Below are 20,284 nucleotides of genomic sequence, written 5' to 3'. Positions count from 1 at the left end.
TCTACCAGTTGATAATATACTAAATACTTGCCTGAGGCTATCCAGCTTAAGGATGGTAGAAACTGCATTCATTATTGACAAGACATGAAAAAAAAATAATTTGCATGCACCTCAGTGCTGTACTGCAAGTGACCAGAAAGAGAAGAGGCCGATGTTCGGAAAACCAAAATAAATCCAAGCTTTGAATATTCAGGCCTGTCTTCGTTTTTATTCAATTTTCCACACAACTGATAAAAAAAAAAAGCTGCATTCATATCAAGCACATCTGATGTCTGGCTACACCCACCCCTCCCAGCATTGGGAATCATGCTCTCCCAGGGAAGTGAACGGAATTTCTCTTTTCTTTTTCATTTTAGATTGCAACTGCAGACAACACAATTAGAGCTTCTACACAACTGCAGCGCTCGCAATAGCTTTAACATGGTCAATAAAATTAGCTTGTTTTATATCATTCGGTCACCATTAAAAGTCCCTTCACCGACGCAATTTGATTAAAGGATAAATGTTGGTGGGATAGCAACAGTTAAGTCATTTGAAGCCGGTGGGGGCGTTTTTTGTTTTCTTTAGAATGCCTTATAGCATAGCTGTTATTGCACGGTGTAGAAGAGCAGCTCTGGTCTGGACCATAATACAGTAACTGGGGGCAAACACTGAATACACAATGCAAATACTTAGATGGAAGAGATCTAATTTTCTATTAAAGGCACCTGCATTCCATGTCAAGAGCAAGACGTCCTTTGGAATGGTTTGGTCTAGTATGGTAGAACAAGCGTGCCAATAATGCCTACAGTAGAACAGATACATTCCATGCAAACGCTAGGTTTAGGCGGATCTTTTAGTCCTCATACAGAGAGGTGTTCAAGCATAATTGCCTTTTCATGATGGTGTGTTCTTGGGAGTCAATGTTCTGGTCTTCACGCACGTGTTGCACATGCCAGCTGGAAGAACCAACCAAAGAATGAGTGCCGTCAACTATACAACATGGAAAGGATGAATTTGGGTGCCATTGTAAATGGAGTGGCAGAAGAATATGTTGATGTAAGGAATACTGTAATCTTCCACTTAGAGTCATCATTGCACAATTTTCTATCAAAGATGCTTGCCTTTTTTCCCCCTTACGTTTTGGTGTACATTTGCCATCTCAAATTTATGACCCATCAGAGCCAGCCTGAGTGATCTCTCCTAGTAATTAAAGAAAAACTAGAATATGTACATAATAAAAATATGTAAATAAGATACAGAATGATCTCCTTAAAGGGTCTACAGAGCATCCTGATGTGATCTACCATAGAGAGTAAAGGCACCATTCAGCTGGGGCCCAAAGGGACCTCTTTAACAAAGCCTTAAATATAGCATCACTGATGGGCACTTAAACCTGGAGTGCAGACTCTCTTATGGGTATTTACAGGAGGAAAGAATGTTCTGTTTTATTATACAAGGAAAGGCATATAATAAGGGATAGCTGAATGAAGTATGGAAATGCAAATAATTTATCTGATCTCTTGCTCCCTCCCATCAATGATCAAGCATGAAAAATACAATTCAGACTATAGAATAAATCTGCCCCAAACTTTAATGCAGCGTTAGCCCATGCAGTATTATTGCTAGGCACATGGCAGTGGGCAATATGATGGTAGCTCAGTCTCCTTTGAAGTGGGAGATGTTGGTGGTTCTATTCATTTCTCAAACCCAATGCAAATAGTTTAAAAAAAAAAAAAATCTAAGAGCAAGGTGAACTTTTGCAGTCCTCTTCATGGCATGACTTTAGTTGCACCCTTTCCCCACTAAGGACACAAGTTCAGAGGACTTGGTCTCTGTATCACTGTCCCGTGGCCAACTCAGTGGTGAGTATTTGTATCAGTACGTGCTTTCTAGGTTATCCTGCTCCTCATCCGATCTGTCGTAGCTGAGTGGTTTTCTGTAAGATGGAGGACTGTAAAAGAAAAAGAAAAATTAGCAAAGTCTGGTCTTCAGGTTCAACAGTCAAATCACATTCACCCTCAGCAATTAGACTGAGATCACACATGGCTGCAAGGCACTAATCCACTTAAAATATATGCATAACACTATGACCTGACCAAACAGTCTTGATTTAGGCCGGCTATACATTAAAATATCAGGTCACAAAAACAAGCAGGTCTTTCCCCAATATGGCCACCTTGAAGGTCATATGATCAGATCACAACTAGAGCAAATGAAGGCCATCAGAATGAGGATCACGTCAACAGGCTGATGTGGTCCTTACCATGCTAGGTTTTTTTCTGCCGGATATTGATTGGACAGGCCCACTGGAGGGCCCCAAATGCGGGCAGATAAGCTACAGACTCGGTAATGTCATGAGGTTACAAGTGAGCTGGGACTATTCGCTCTACAAAATAAACATGCAAAGGTCTAGGTATAGCATGTCATACTTACTAGACCACCTTTCTCACTATGGAACCTTATACAACCAAAACTAAAATGATCCACAAATTTTGATATATTTTAATTAGAGACTCCAGTTTTAAAATGCAAAAAGAAACTAGCCAGGTGACTACAAGTAACTTAGGCAACATGGGGGGTAATTACCTCAAGGATTGGGAGATAGACTACATTTGAGGAGGTTTCGATATCGTGAGCAGTCATCTCTCACTATAATACCTATATAGTATTTAAGAAGCACATAATCACAGACTAGGTCTACATATTATTGTGAAATAACAAAGGAACATTGGGAGGCAATTACAAATTCATAGAATCCCCACCAATTCGCCACTCAGTTCAAATACAGAGTTTAAGTCAATTAAAGTTTACTGTTGCTACCAGTACTCATGTCTCTGAGGTTTTGGTTGGCCTAAACTACACGCCCATTCAATGAGTAGAGGTATCTCCATGATAAACGCTCTATTTGAGACATCTGGCACACAGATAGGGTACCAACGTTAAGCATTTAGAAACTAATGATGCCAAGAACAAATTCTTGGCTTAGATTAAAAATTCTTCAAAAAAATGTTTCCGTTTGGCATCCTTTATTATCCTGGATGCAATAATAACAAAGCAACAGCTGTCTCCCTGTTTTCTCCCAAGCTTTGGAGTCAAGCAAATGTTAACAGAACTAATATTATACATTAGGATATTATGGAATTGTCAAGCTAGTACATATAATAGTTCAGCCCTCCTATAGAATTTGTAGAATAGCCACAACTTTACTGATGCAGCCATTGGGCTCTCCTAGGAAGTGTGAGGGAGGTGAGACCCATCATTTCCTACCACGATGGGTTCAGCATATAACTGGCTATATATATGACTGGACTCATTGTCAACTGGAATCACTGCCAACTTAACAGGAAGGGTCACCGAGGCTTTAAGCCCACACATCTGCATATAGAACAGTGGTATCAGTACTCTAATGAACTTGATGATAATGCTAATCACACAGACATGGAATAAAAATGCCACAAAGCCAAACCCAAACTCGAGACCCTCCTGAACACAGGCTGTGCATGCCAGGAGCTGTAGCCCACAAATTATGGAGGAACCAACTAAAGTAATGAGCGTGAATATAAATAACCCATTTTGCTTTCCGTTACTATTATGTGCTTTTTATCAAATGTTTAAAGTGGATCCAACCGACTGCATATTATTTAAGCCATTAGCGCTTATTAATAGGGGTCAGCATGCCCTGTAATATTTCCAGAACACATTAAGAAACATTAAGTACCATTAAATTAACATGCAGTTTTACAAACTAATCCATTTCACAAATGCAAATCCGTTATCACCACTATATGGCTTTTAGTCGTTTAATGGGAGAGCATCAGATTAGATGTTACTATTGGCAAACACTATCTGCATTCAATGATAACCTATGTTCTTGGATTAATTTGCCATGACTGTATTAAAAGAAGCTTAGACGAGTTGTAGGGGTGCTGCTGTAGATAACAGAACCGAGAAACGTTAATAGGGCAGAAGGTGGTGGAAAGACAGCAGGAGAGATAGACAAAGATTTTGATGGGTTTGCAGTCAGTTTGCTTGGAAGTAATTGCTCATATACACATCCCCTTCAGTCTTTACTTCTTATTTTCTACACCTGTGAATCTTCATCCTCAGACATGCACCCTCCAGGCACAAACAAATTGTGTTGAAGTTGTGCAAATTGCAAGCATGCCGGAGTATTAATCCAGATCAATGAGCGCGGGGAGATTGAAAAAGTGGAGGATCTGTGAGGGAATTTGCTGCTTTCCCCTGCGAGGATTCTCCTAACCGAACAAACAAATGAGAGCACACAGGCCAGCAGGCGAGTCGGCCCACTCACAGGTAAAGGGCTCACGTAAGATGTAAATGTTGTGCAGAGTACAGACCTCCTACGTAACTTCCCAAGGCTACAAAACTATCTGCGCACTCATCATCTTCATATCCATAGTGATGCTACTGGGTTCTATCCCCTCAGATCATGGAAGGTTAATTGCTTCCACTTGTTTCACATTCACTAAAACCTAAGCGAAATCTTCAGAAAAGAGCAGACACCATTGAACTGTGCTAAGAATGGTAGAATTCCACGTGAACATACAATTGTTCTGTTTGGTGATAGACAAATCGTGACTGGATCATACAGCCCTTACACACTATCAGGGGAGGACTACATCTATACAGGTCAATGCCACCTACTCCCAGTGGACTTCCGATCGCACCATTGACCGTATAGAACACAACTTTCTCCCCTAGAATGAATAGCGGCGGAGATGACAGCCTGTGTATGGCCATCTTTAGACTGTTGACAGGTGATCAGGCTGAGGGGAAAAACCACACACAAGGTCAAGACAAGTCCAAGACACTTATCTTGAGTACAAAAATGTTTTAGGCATGGTATCTTGTACATTTCCTTTTGCGATCATCTCTTCCATGTTTCTCTTATATCTATCCAAGTGCCTCTTTACACTACATAAAGGGATGGTTCATCTTTAAAGGACATGTCAACCCCCACATCAAGAATTTATTCAGTAAAAAGCCTAATTACATTCTTCACATACCGAGTATTCCAGTCCTTCAAAAGCAATTCACTAAGAAGCTTCCTGCTTCTTTCCTCCACGATCTGCCTCTCTCCCCCCTCCCTTCTGAAAGAGCGCAGCTGTTTGGCGATATGCACATGCGCACTTTGTCTCAAACAATCTAGCACATGTGCGATAGAGGGGAATCGGCTTCAGCTAAAACTTTCAGCCACGTCATCAGTGACCTGAATACACACCTATCAATTCTATCCACCAATCAAAAAAATAGCACTGGTGGTTGCTATTCCGACTTCAGACTTGTAAGCTTGAACTCTCTGCTCCCCCTGCTCCTAGCAAATATTTCTTCTGCTGACTGCAGCGAGGGAGAGAGCAGAGAATTTAACTATTACACTGCCTTTTACAACCAGGATAACCATGTAAGTGCAGCAATGTACAATACAACCAGGAAGCGTGCGACCCGGAAAAAATGGCCGCCGGGTAAATGCTTGCATCGGTCGAGAAAGAACGCAGTGGTGCAGGGAGCAGGAGGGGAATTTCGAGGCAAAAGTAATGCGGTTCGGGTGGGGTTAAGGTAACCTATACAGGCATGCCAATACTGAAAAAAAGGTTGACATGTCCTTTAACTTTTAATATGTTATAGGATGGCTAATTCTTTTCTTTTCAATTGGCCTTCATGTTTTCTTTTTTATAGTTTTTAATTATTTGCCTCCTTCTTCTGACTCTTTCCAGCTTTCACTGACCCCATCTAAAAACAAATGCTAAGTAAGGCTACAAATGTGTTGTTACTTTTTATTATTCATCTTTTTATTCAGGCCTCTCCGATTCATATTCATATTTCAGTCTCTCATTCATAGCAATGCATGGTTGCTAGGTTAAGTTGGACCCTAGCAACCAGATTGAAACAAACTGAAATTGCAAACTGGAGAGCTACTCGATAAAAAGCGAAATAACTCAAAAAACAAAACCAATAATAAAAAAATATAAAACAATTGCAAATTGTCTCTGAATATCACTCTCTACATCATACAAAAAGTTAATCTGAAGGTGAATAACCCCTTTAAGGCAGCCATATGCAGGACATCACATAGCCCTCGCTGGGCTTTTGGCCCAGGGGCAGAATGAAAGGAGATTGTACGAGGGTCGGCAAACAATATGGCCACATACCCACAGATTGTGTGTGCAGAGCAAGCCACCGATTGGAACAGCAGACGTGAGCTGCATATCATTCACTTCATGTTCCGATGCACCACAAACTGCCCAGTGGAGCATGGGCAGATGAGATTGTCTAACCTGCCCAATTCCAGACCAACCAATAGCCATAACATACGAGATCCCATCATCCAGAAAGCTTCAAATTACAGGAAGTCCATCTCCTATAGACTCTAATTAAATCAATTCATTAAATTGCAAGTATATATTTGATGGTATCAAAGCTGCATAAATCTATATTGCTGGCAAAACAATCCTATTGTGTTTCATTTTTATTAATTTTTAAATGTTTTTTTTTTTTCTAGAGGACAAAGCATGGAGATCCAAACTACAGAGAGATCCTTAATCCAGAAAACCTTTAGGTCTCGAGCATTCTGGATAACAAGTCCCATATCTGCACTTGGATATCAGATAAAGGTGGCCATACACGGAGAGATCCGCTCGTTTGGCGATGTCGCCAAACGAGCGGATCTCTCTCCGATATGCCAGCCTTGAGGTGGGCAATATTGGGCTAATCCAATCGGGGGCCTTAGGGCCCAACAATCGGATCCGAAGGAATAGTAACGGGCCGTCGGATCACATCAATGAACAGATGCGGCCAGATCTCGATCGGAGAAGCCCGTCGGGGGGCCCCATACACGGGCGAATAAGCTGCTGACTCGGTCTGTCGGCAGCTTTTATCGGCCCGTGTATGGCCACCTTAAGTGTATAAGGCAACATGGTCTTACGGATACATTTTGTACAATATCATTGGTACGTCAGCTTTAGGGAACCTCTTCATCTTTCAGATAAGGGTCTAAAACATTAGATTTTTTAAGAATCAGTAGCACAGACAATGAAAAACATTTGTGCTGAATTAGCACCCTCATTACTTCTATCTTAACATAAAAATTCCTTATAGCAGAATGTGCTTGATATCAGTTCTTTTTAGCTATAATTTATCCTAAAGAAAAGCTGTAACTATTCCATGGTGCTGAATGGAGTCTTAGATAATGCACAGTCATGACCTGCACCCAAAAGCCTTGCCAAATATAACCGCATGTATTATAAAAAAAAAAAAAGAAGTGTTATAGAAAAGACGAAGACTTTCTGAGAGAGCAGCCTAAGGGAACATTATGTGTAAATAAATTTATAGCATTTAAATATCCGGTGTTATCACCTCACCTTTATATCCTAAAATAGAATATAGCTATAGCCTCCCCTGTTTGCTATCATAGCCCATTCTACACTGCATTCTAATCCTAGATTAACTGTTTAATCCACCCGTTATCATGCAGGACGTGCCTCTACAGAAAATCACTAGCTGTCAGTGTTCATTCACACTGTATATTGATATTATGCCCCATGGGGATAAGCATCTAAGGCTGGAGCGAAATCACCTGGACACCTAGACTTACTTTAATAAAGTTTAATTGCGCTAATATAGTTCTTGCTTGTCATAATATCAGATTCCCTTCTGTTTTGATATCCAAATACCACTGGATACTGGAAGATTTCAGCATTGCGACTAATTATAGCAAATCCAAACATTTGCCAGAACGCTGTTAATTTAAAACCAGGACATATTTATTATAGAGAATGACATTTAATTAAAATGCTGAAAATAAATGAAGTATATTTAGTAATCAAAAGTGAAAAGAGAGGAACGTTGCTTCCATGATCAGCTCAATACATGCAGGGCATCTTATTTCGCAAAACAAGGGCACATCTCTGGTTTAAAAATGTTTATACCCTCCTCACATTGGTATCGGTATTTGTCTTGAAATCCGTTAAGTTTGTCGTTAAACCATTGCACAGCGAAGGAGTTGAAAATACCAACCATGGGGCTTCAATATAAAATTAGGGAGTTGAGAAATAACATGGTGGGATGTTTCAAAGAAATAGTAATAGGATGAAAATGGTTAAAATAAAACAATGGAATAAGGGGAGCTGTAACGAGAGGATTACAGGCTATGACGCTGGATATGTATATAATAAGGGACGGAGGTAAAAAGAGTACAGTAGTGTTTTATACTTTATTTAAAGGGATCCTGTCATCAGAAAACATGTTTTTTTCAAAACGCATCAGTTAATAGTGCTACTCCAGCAGAATTCTGCACTGAAATCCATTTCTCAAAAGAGCAAACAGATTTTTTTATATTCAATTTTGAAATCTGACATGGGGCTAGACATTGTCAATGTCCCAGGTGCCCCTGGTCATGTGACTTGTGCCTGCACTTTAGGAGAGAAATGCTTTCTGGCAGGCTGCTGTTTTTCCTTCTCAGTGTAACTGAATGTCTCTCAGTGGGACATGGGTTTTTACTATTGAGTGTTGTTCTTAGATCTACCAGGCAGCTGTTATCTTGTGTTAGGGAGCTGTTATCTGGTTACCTTCCCATTGTTCTTTTGTTTGGCTGCTGGGGGGGAAAAGCGAGGAGGTGATATCACTCCAACTTGCAGTACAGCAGTAAAGAGTGATTGAAGTTTATCAGAGCACAAGTCACATGACTTGGGGCAGCTGGGAAATTGACAATATGTCTAGCCCTATGTCAGATTTCAAAATTGAATATAAAAAAAAATCTGTTTGCTCTTTTGAGAAATGGATTTCATAGCAAAATACTGCTGGAGTAGCACTATTAACCGAATCATTTTGAAAAAAATGTTTTTTCCTATGACAGTATCCCTTTAACAAACAGCTAGGCCTAAATCCTTGTCTGTGGTTGATTCTTCCAGGTCTGATTCGGACCTTATGAAGTCTATGGAGGCAGTCTGGTTTAAGGTATATTTGTTTATAACTGCCTTCCAACTTTTTTCATTTTTTGTGGTTCTATTATCTGATATTTCACATGACTATGGGACAGATATTGTTAAAATGATGCCATATAACTGTATAAAAGCCTTTGCAGATGCTAGGGCAGAGCCAGGCAAAAAGCTAAGGGAGCACAAGGCAAGTTGTCAACACTCTCCCACCCTCGACTTCCATTTAACCACCCCCTTTACCAAAAACCTCAAGTGCCTGCAGCAGCAGAGGTATATACACATGGCCCTAGAGGTCCCTTGTTGTTATGCCATAGGCATGTATGTGCCTCTGCTACCTATCTCTTGTCAGGTCACAAGCTCTATAACAAAGAATAAACTCTAGTGTAGGGACCCTGAGGGTGTTCGTGTATTTCACAGTTTCCCAAGGTATTCCTCAGTAAGCCCTGGGTGATTTCCAGGTGACCCTTTCCAGGGTCAAATTGATGAAAAACAATTCAGTGGCCGTTAGCCCCATATGCAATAAAAGGTACTAAGTTTGCCCAGGAGCAGTGACCCATAGCAACCAATAGCATCTTTGCTTTTAAACAGGTGACCAGTAAATTCTACCTTCTGATTGGTTGATATGGGTTACTGCACCTGGGCAAACTTCGTGCCTTTTATTACATAACCCTTGGTGTTTAAATAAATAAGAGGGAGAGCAAACATGTATGTGATTCCTGGATCCCACCTAAAGGGGAGGTGGGAACAGGATTGGGTCTGGCCAGGTACAGTACCTGGCCCAGTAACAAAAAGTTTAGACACAGCTCTGTTATAGTGACTCCAGGAGTGAGAGACAGGCAGGATTCAGCTAGCTGAGCAGCTCAAGGCTCCGACGAGGAGGATAGTGGGGTTGGTACCCCACTGTGTTCAGACTGCCAGTATAGATTGAGTTTAAGGGATACAGTGAGTGAGATTCTGGGAGCAAAGGACCACAGTGAGTCTAAATACACTGGGGACTGGCACTAAATTGGGCACTACCACCTCTAGAGAGGACAGATCGCAAGCGTAAATCCAATTTGTGAAATTATATGCGGATTGGGGGAAAACCTATGCCGCATTTATGTGCTATTCATTTATAAGCAAAGTTTTGATATCTCCAGAAGTAATATACCTGGGATAAAGACATTTATTGGATTTGAAGAAATATTTAGTCCACTACTTATTTGCTTAAAAGATCAGTGGTCCAGAGGTCATCCAGGAGTGAGAAGAACCGCGGGTAATTCATTGCAGGGAGTTGTCCCCTTAATACTGGTTTATAGTATAGAAGCAGCACACCATTTTACTACACTTCCATATCACAAGGTGCTGAAATGGCTGAGAAATAGATCCAGAACAGGTTGATATAAATGTGTAGGGTTTTTTTTTTCTACCTTCCATTAGCTTTAGACATACACAATAAAATAACCTTTGCAGGAACATATGGCAACACTGCAACTAGTCAGACATCTCATTCCACCTTTATTGGAAACGCTTCCATAACAGGAGCTGCTGGCTAAATATTTCAAGGTCATTACATTAATAAGATGAGTGCCAGTAATTCCCAAAGTAAAAGAAATAACAGAAAATAGATGGGGTAACAGAAGGTGAGGTCTAAATAAATAATAAGGGCTGCGATGCAATGGGGTTGCCGACTGCGAGAAAGTTCTGCCTTCAGCAGTTTGTGCCACACGATGGGTCGGTGGGACAGAAAAGAGCACAGCATTTTACCATAAATCAAAGCCGCACATCTGCCAGACGACAGACTCCTCTTGCCTGAACTTCAGCTTTGGGAGGTTGGAAACGGTTCTACACTTGTATTATGTTCACAAAATGATATTCAATTTGGGCCTTGATTAAGGGAAGTAACACAACAATAGGAACAATGTTCTAATGAGCAGAATAATGAGATGTTTTGTTTCCAAACACACCACAATATTTCCAGTGGCTTTAAAGCTATCTGTAAATATAAATTGGTATTGGTCATGCATTTTCTCTGCGCTGCTGGTTCAGACTCGTGAAACAACACAAGCTGGCCTGGTGGAGAACTACATCTGCTAAGTGAGTCCAGGGGTGCAGAGAACAGAAAGGAATAACAATATACGGCTTTCCATTGCAATTTACACATAACATTTATTGGGCATTTTCAGTGGTTTAAATGGGTTGTTCACCTTTGAGATAACTTTTAGTATGATGTAGAGGGCGATATTCTGAGATAATTTGCAATTTGTTTTCATTTTTTATTATTGAAGGTTTTTGAGTTATTTAGCTTTTTATTCAGCAGATCTTCAATTTGCATTTTAAGCAATCTGGTAACTAGGGCCCAAATTACCTTAGCAACCATGCATTGATTTCAATAAGAGGCTGGAATATGAATAGGAGAGGCCTGAATAGAAGGATCAGTAATAATAAAGTAGCAATAACAATAAATATGTAGCCTTACAGAGCATTTGTTTTTTTTAGAAGGGAGTCGGTGACGCCCATTTGAAAGCTGCAAAGAATCAGAAGAAAAATAACTATAAAAAAAATAAAATAATGAAAACCAATTGAAAAGTAGCTGAATTGGTTGTTCTATAACATAATAAAAGTTACTTTAAAGGAGAACCACCCCTTTAATGTACAGGTATAAAAGGAAGGTGCTTAGAGACAGAAAGGGCATTGTGCCAATGAAAAAAAAAAAAAGATATTAATTAGATTAATTACTACTGCTACTACCGCCACACCTCCCAACTGTCCCGTTTTTCGCGGACAGTCCTGGATTGTTACTGAAATGTCCCGATTTTCATTTTGACCTCCTGCACTGAGCAGCCAGAAAAAGATACAAAGATTCTAACTTAATTGTCTTTTGGCAGAGAGCCCAGAATAGATACTTAGACACTTTTGTGACAAGCAGGTTTCTTGGGAGAACTTGGACTCACAACTTAAAGGGCAATTCACCTTCATTAGCAAAACTGTAATAACACAGAAAAACCACAGAAATGTGTTCAAACTTCCATAACCTGCCACATTTTGTAAAATGGACGAGGTAATGAGGGGGTGTGGCCACAAAATGGGCATGGTCAAAAAATTTTGCTGCAAGGTTCTGTTTTGTTGACCTACTACTACTACTAGAGAGTGATTATACTGCTGTCCAATACATGACTGGACAGTAAGGCCACAACTGGTTAAACTAACAGAATAATACAGGCAGTGGAACCTCAGCCCTGCTCTTTGCAGAACCAATCACAACTTCTCCTGCTGGCAGCTTTTGACTTCTATTTAAAGGGGTTGTTCACCTTTAATTTAACTTTTAATATGATGTATTAAGTAATTTGCAATTGGTTTTAATTTTTTTATTATTTGTGTTTTTTTGAGTTATTTAGCTTTTTATTCCAGTTTGCTATTTCAGCCACCTGGTTGCTAGGGTCAAAATGGCCCTAACATTACCTAAAATTACCCTAGCAACCATGCATTGATTTGAATAAAGGTGGCCATACAGGGATAGATCCGCTCGTTTGGCGATGTCGCCAAACGAGCGGATCTCCCTCCGATATGCCCACCTTGAGGTGGGCAATATCGGGCTGATCCGATCGTGGGCCCTAGGGCCCAACGATCGGATCCTAGCGTTCGCCAAACGGGCGGTCAGATCGCGGGACCGCATCAACGAACAGATGCGGCCGCGATCCGACGGGATTTTTAATCCCATCCGATCGAGATCTGGCCGACTTTCGGCCAGATCTCGATCGGGGAAGCCCGTCGGGGGCCCCCATACACGGGCCAATAAGCTGCCGACACGGTCTGTCGGCAGCTTTTATCGGCCCGTGTATGGCCACCTTAAGAGACAGGACTATGAATAGGAGAGGTCTGAATAGAAAGCAGAGTAATAAAAAGTAGCAATAACAACACATTTGTAGCCTTACATAACAGTTGTTTGAAAGCTGGAAAGAGTCAGAAAAAGAAGGTAAATAATTAAACAACTATAAGGGTCAGGCCACACTGGGCGTTTTGGGGAGATTTGGCCCGAAGCGAGCGACTTCGGAAAACGAACAGCCACGTGTGATTAGCGCCGGCATTTTTTCATTTTAAGGGGGCGCAGATTCAGGGAAGGCGTTTGGGGAGATTGGTCGCTGCAAAAACTAGGCGATTAGTCGCCAGGCGACCAAATCTCCCCAAAATGCCCAGTGTGGACTTACCCTTAAAAAGATAAAACAAAGGCCATTTGAAAAGTTGCTTAGAATTGGCCATTCTATAAAATACTGAGTTAGCTTAAAAGTGAACGACCCCTTTAAAACAATTCCACGTTTTTAGGGTAAACTAGCGGTCTAAAACATTTCAATATTTACGTAATGTGCGTTTATTTTGCCGTTAAAGAACCCTATAGAAGAAAGCACAATATTTACAGATGGGATTGGTTAATACAAAGTCTGTACTAGAGATGAGAGAAGGAGGCTCAGCGGAAGCAGAATTAAAGGGACCCCTCTGGTGCCAGAGCTAAGATCACGTAAACCAGCAATAATCAGCTTTTCAGTCTACACATATATATATATATTTTTAATACTTGCACAAAATGTACGTTTACAATTGTTGTCTATGAACATTAAAAGTAACCATTAGAGAAGTAGCCTGAGGGGAAGGAGCGTAGGAGGAGAGAGTGATGATTCTACGGTGGAGGCAATGTTCCAGAGACAGTCTTATTATCGCAGATTAGGCAAAGATTTTAAACACCTGTCAGAATATTTGGTTATCGGAATAACACTGAAACACGGTTTAACTATTACATCACTATGTCAGCGTGTGCAACGTGTACAGGCACAGGAGCAGGTATTCTCTGTTCTTTACTTGGAAAATATAAGGATATTGTTACAGAGGAGTTTCATGACCATATAAAAACACGAGACTGAAGGCAGGACATGGAACTCCGAGGTGACTTCTAATATCCTCATATTTTGCAACAGGAGGTACATTATTTATCATAATACCCAAGTTTCAGTGAGTCATGTGACCGAAATGACATCACTGAACTCAGATTATAACTGATGACATCAGAACTCACTGTTTATAAAGATATACTTTACAAGATATTCATGGCTTTTGTGTATTATAAGGATATAATACACAAAAGCCATGAATATCTTGTAAATTATATCCTTATAATATAGTTCTGATGTCATCAGTTATAAACGGTTAGTTCTGATGTAATTTCTGTCACATGACTCACTGAAACTTGTGCATTATAATAAATAAAGTACACCCTTCGGCCTCGTGCTTTTATATGGTCATGAAACTCCTCGGTAACAATATCCTTATATTTTACAAGAGGGGGTACTTTATTCACTATATCATTTACAGGATATTCTTGTGTATTATAAGAAAATAATGCTAAGAATAACTTTCTCAAAAAAGCTTTTTCTCTGTAATAATAAAACAATACCTTGTACTGGATCCAAAGAAAGATATAATTAATCCTTATTGGTAAAAACAATAAACAATCCTATTGGGTTTATTTAACTATCAAATGATTTTTTTAGTAGAAGGTATGGAGACCCAAATTATGGAAAGATCTCTTATCTGGAAAACCCCAGGTCCTCGTGCAAATTCGCCGAGGGTGTTCTGAAGTGGCAATGCAGACGATTGTGTTGATGCCAACATATAACTGTATTTCAATGTAGTTTGAACATAATACATTCTGGTATGCTGTCCTCCTGCTACGGTATGTTCCAAAATCAAAATGCTGCTGGAAGTGCATTGAGTAACAAATAAAATAAATGCTGCTTCCCTAAAACTGGAAGGTGATGGTACCACCTCTACAAACCTTGACAGGCCATCAGCAATCATAGGACAAGGGCTTGCCTCTCCTCACTGTCCAAACCAATTCAATCGGAGGCTGGTTTAGAACCAGAGCCAAGAGCATAAGTGCCAAACCAGATTCATAGTCACTCGGCTGCCCAGTGGTATTCTAAAACATTTAAATTAACTTTTAATTCAACTTTGCTAGGCTCACCGACCAGCAACAAGGCATTTGCTTGAATATCAGAATAGGAAAAGCAAGACAAGAAATATATAAAGTTGCAAAATCTTCAGGGAAGTTGACCCAAGCAACTAGATATATTTCACTTTGGAGAGAGGAAAATAAAGAACAAAACATTCATATTAAGTAAAGATCAACTGCACAGCAGATAATATTATGTCCATCTTAATTATACTAAATAAAATGAAGAAGATTGAAAGTCATTGGACATTATCTTATACTAAGGAAATTGGGGAGTGAAATTGGCCCAAATACAAGATCCCGTTTGTGACAATTCTATGTCGAGGCCGAAGTGCGTCTATGTCCATGAAAGCAATATAATAATAATGAGGGGGAGAAGGCAATTTTTTTTCTAAGCACTGGAAGTTCCTCCCAGAACAGAAGGAGTTACTCGGTGAAGTGCTCGATTGCTGCAATGAGACCATGGATGATAAAGCAGACGGCAGGAGCTGAAAACCGCTCCTGCTGTGCCGATTAATTTTCAGTCTGTGCGCTCACCAGTTCCCCTGACAGAAAGAGCTATAGAATGCTTAGCAAAAGTGGTATTTTCTACAAATATGTATAGAGAGTGATTATTTGCATATCTGCGGATCACCAGCCCATCTCTATCTGGGGCTAAGAGAATTGAGGTCACTCAGCTGGAGGGCAGTGCAGCACATGAGCAGATTGCTAAAGCAGGATTTAATGTGCTGGTGCCCAAGTTGCTTTTTTCATGCTTTACGTTCTATACAGCAGCTTTGATAGAGGTGCCAATGCACTCATTCTAAAAGCAGACAACAGGACATCAGGGGTCCACCAGGACAAGTCACCTTTCTTGACCAGTTCTGTTTTGTTTCACGCTACAACAAGTTCTCTGACATCATTGTACAAGTCACATGATGACATCAATAATCAAAAGGGGTTCCAAGTCCTCTGCATAGCACTAGGGTTCCTATTAAAGCAGCATCTTTGCTTTCTCCTCAGATGCACCAAACATCAACTCACTACTTGGATAGCCCAACTGCTAGTGACAAGGCCAAAATCCTGAGCAATCAAAGTGAAGTCAAAGAGTGACTTTAAAGTGAATCAACGAGAGAGAATAATGGGAAGACATTGTGAGGAGCATGTTTAGTAGGGCACAGAGGGAGTGAACTAATCTTTTAGTATAGACGTCCCAGTATCGTTCCACAACTTGGATTTAAATATTATGTCTAATGTGTGACTATTTACTTATGGTACACATTGGCCACTGGTTATCAGAGCCCATGTGCAGAATTTGACCATCTCCTGATCTCTCCCAAACCATTATGCCCCAATGACCAACTGTTTCTTACTATAACCCTCTTCTATACACCTATACCTCCCTCACCCCCTGCATATGGCATTATTAATAAATAAATTATTTTTCATCTTTTGAAGATACAGATGAAGTGTTGGTTATAAAACATCAGGATACCCCAAACAGACTGCATCTGAAATTAATTACATGGCTCAAAATAATTATTTAAATTATTTAAATTAATTAAATTATATATATTTAAATTATATACCTGAATAACATTAACCTGAGGTATCATCATAGAAAATCAACAAATCTGGGACATCCCAATATAGCTTTAATTGAAAACTCCATCTGTACATGGGTACCTAATATCAGCCTAAACCCAGATTCTCCTTCTTAGGTTGTAGGACCAGTAATCACTAAAGTTATTGCTCTTTCACTGACCCAGTTAAACCTAAAGGCCTATTTAACAAATCACCAGAGAAGACTTCCTTCTTAGCAAATTCCTGCTAAAAAAACATATATACAATAGGATAAACATAAAATGGTCCAGAAATGCAGAAATAAGTGCATGTCCAAAATTTTCATGCACGTCCCTGCTTGAATTCTAGGCAGGTGCCCAACACACATTGATAATAAGTGGCAAATGGTTAAATGAATGAAAACCAAATCTGGCTAAATGTTAATGTTAAGAATCCACTCCGTGCAGGTCATGCTATGTCCACACACTCAAGCAAACACCTACTGCCTTAATCACTCTCTGGCCGGTATAAGTATTTCATCATGACACTGTCCATCTGTTTCTTTCTTTTCTTGTCATCTTTTTTGGAGTGCTTGCTGTTTTTCTCAACATCCTTTGTACCCTGGGGGTTTTCATCATCTGATGTTGGCTCTCTGTTTTTTGGGGCCTTCTTCACGCTACTTCCACTACGGTAGGATACTGTAGAATCAGATGAGGAATCAGACTCTGATGAGGAGGAGGAAGAGGAGGAAGATGATTCAGATGCTTTTTTCTTTGACCGCTTCTTTGATTTCTTTGAGCGTTTTTTGGAACTCTTCTTCTTGCGATCTTCTTCAGACTCGGACTCAGTGCTTGCCTTTCTAGATCTATTTTTCCTGCTAGGTGCCCTGGAAAACTCCAATGCCGACGCTGATCTTTTCAGCCCAGAAGACTCTGTAGAATCCTTATATGAACTCTTAACACTTTTGACACTTTTTGCATCATCATCATCCTCTGAATCTGGAGCAAGGCTGCGCCTCTTGAATTTTATTGGCTTATAGTTTAGCACCTCATTAATTGCAGCCTCCAAGTCTGGGTCTAAATAGCTCCGGTGTGAGACAGGCTGAGCATCTCTGCTTTCGATTCCTACCTCATCAGATACAGGCGTTCTGGACTGTGGAGGCACTGAAAAACTACGTCCAGAAGACTGGTGACTGTACAATGATCGGGTATCACTAAAAGCTGTGCTGACAGAATCATCAAAATCATCTAAAGAGCTCCTAGCCAGAGACAAGCGAGTATCAGGACGGCTTCCGATACTCTGGGTCTCCAAGCCATATTCAGATCTTCTACTAGGTGTTGGGCTTAATGCTGACAGACTGCTGCGCGGCTCGTCTAATTTCGATGTACTTCTTCTTAAACTAGGTGGGCTGGTAATGCCAAAGCTAAAAGTTGATTTTGAGTCATCATCCTCCTCAATACCTCGTCTGCTAGATACACGACTGGACACAACAGACATTTTATCAAACTCTGGGCTAGCTATAGACCAGCGTTTGTCAAGCCCTCTCCTCGCTCGACTGGATGCTTCAGTAAATGCTTGGGAGACAACAGAAGTTCTATCCTCCAAGTCTTCACTGCCTTGGGATTTCCTCCATGAACTTACAGAGAGTGTATCATCATACACACTATTGGAGGAATCCTTCGGGACCTTCCTGAAAGACCTATCAGGAGACTCTGGCCTTTCTTTCAGAGTAGAGAACAAAGAGCCCTCATCACCCTTTCCACCTATAGAGTCCTTAATGTTCACCCGCTTCCTATAACTGAGAGAGCTCATTACAGATATTGGCCTGTCCTCCAACTCTTTGACTTGTTTAACTGGCTTTAGCTCTTTGCCTTCCTTCAACTCTGTGCTTTGGCTAAGTCTTTTAATTGTTTGAAGGTAAATGAGGTGATGAAAATGCATGGAAACAGTAAAAAGAAAGGAAAGGAAAACATGAATAAATCAGAACAAGAATGAATAAATTAGAACAATAATAAAAAGTATACAGAGACATGAAGGAAAAAAGAAGAAAGAAGAAAAGCAGTTGCATTAAACAGGCAACAGAGAATGATAAAATGCAAAGGTTCTATCTTTTATATGTAGCACAAATCTTCACAACCTAGAAAAGGATAAAGTAGTTCTAGCGCATGGTGGAGCCTAAGGATGATCCCACTAATTTCACAGAAGTGAAACACATTTTGTTTATTGTATGCTAGCTGTATTAGGGGAAAGAGCTACAAACAAATGCCAAAAATAAGGTTAGCAATGATGGTAATGCAGTCTAAATATTGTTGCTCTCAGCAAGCCACATAAGGTTAGATTAAATCCTTGACCAGAAAACTAAATGAAAAGATCATAAGAAGAGTCTGCACAATAATAAATATATGCCTTAAAAATTAATTTGGGAACATAAGCTATTAGAGATGTAATGCTTGGGTGTACTACTAATTACTCTGAAATGACTGATACAGAATGTAAGCTCAGATTGACTGGGGAGAATCCCCAGTTATAAAGTTTGATTGGTTTTCTGGTTAATGACGCACACAATTTGCTGATGATCCTCAGCAGAGGAATAAAAGCTGAAAGAGAAACTACAACATCATTTGTTCAAACCTGTGTTCAGTACAAGCTGATGAGTATGCACAATAACTATAATAGGTTCTTAATACTAAGGTCAGGAAAACATGAAACACTAAAAATGTACTTACTCAAATGTAATGTAAAGAAAAATGTAACTGCAAGGGTTTTGCATGTGAAGATAGTCTTAGGCAGAAGGAGTGGCACTAAAGATTAAGTTCTAGATTAAATGCCAAATTGTTTAAACTTCACAAGGATGAAAACATCTGTGTATAGTGATGGCACTGATGTATGATGAATTTAAATTTCTGAGCAATCCATATTCTAAAAGAAGCTCAATACAAAATGCACTGACAGTAATGTTGGTACACTGACCTGGAGCTTTTCAAGCTGCCATCATCAGAGAAGGCTTTGGAGGAACCTTTATTCTTGGAAAGCCAGGATTTAACACCATCAACTCTGTCTTCAAGCTCTGAATCAGCATCAGAGTCTCCATCACTGTCAAGAAATCAAGAGTCAATAATGATTTAAATAAGAAGGGTTAGTAATACATGCCATACAAGCCTTAAATCTTCCAACTGGGTTAGTTATAGGGTTACTCTTGAGGAAAGGGCCAAAACAGGGTATTAGAGAATCAATAAGTATTAATACAGTTGCAGCAAAAACAGTGGTAATTACTAGTATAAAAAGCAGGCATTTTTCAGTTGTAAACTAGCATTCATTGTTCATAATTGACATATTTTGTATCCCCTAAACCGGTTATCCCAAAACAGTGGCTTGCGAGCAACATGTTGCTCACCAACCATTGGATGTTGCATCCAGTGGACTCAAAGCAGCTACTTATTTTTGAATTCTTGGTTTGGTGGCAAGATGCTGTATGCTTATGTTGCACTCAAACTTCTTTTACATTTGAATGTGGCTCCCTGGTATAAAAGGCTGGGGACCCCTGCCTTAAAAACGTAATTAACGTACAGTTAATTGACTTAAACAGGTACGAAAAACTCGGAGATACTGACAGTTAGCAGATAGATGTAAATTGGCAGTGCAAGGTCCATTATTTTGATAATCTGAACAAAAGATCAGGTTATCATTTCATAAATGAACCCCCAATAATTTCAACATTCAAACTCTGGTACGAACCATGGACCCACATGAGACACCATCAATGTGCTCTTGGCCTTTCCGGTTTACTATCACACCCCAAAAACACACAAGGTGGGTTAACTGG

The 20,284-nt window shown here is 40.0% G+C and overlaps 1 protein-coding gene across 13 annotated transcripts in view; it reads right to left on the bottom strand.

Annotated features, from left to right (window-relative positions):
• Positions 1 to 16,964: 16,964 nt before the first annotated feature.
• The window catches only part of myo18a.L (myosin XVIIIA L homeolog), a 193,543-nt gene continuing 190,223 nt past the window's right edge, over positions 16,965 to 20,284 (bottom strand). For all 13 annotated transcript variants that reach the window (XM_041581711.1, XM_041581712.1, XM_041581709.1 and 10 more), the window contains 2 exons: positions 19,432 to 19,554; positions 16,965 to 18,361 (listed from right to left, as the gene is read on the bottom strand). In XM_041581711.1, coding sequence (XP_041437645.1) covers positions 16,969 to 18,361; positions 19,432 to 19,554 — 1,516 coding nt within the window. In that variant the 3' untranslated portion in view covers positions 16,965 to 16,968. The remainder of the gene's footprint in view (positions 18,362 to 19,431; positions 19,555 to 20,284) is intronic.

Source organism: Xenopus laevis, chromosome 2L, assembly GCF_017654675.1.
Source record: "Xenopus laevis strain J_2021 chromosome 2L, Xenopus_laevis_v10.1, whole genome shotgun sequence".
NCBI lineage: Eukaryota > Metazoa > Chordata > Amphibia > Anura > Pipidae > Xenopus > Xenopus laevis.
This window is presented reverse-complemented; position numbering and strand designations above follow the sequence as displayed.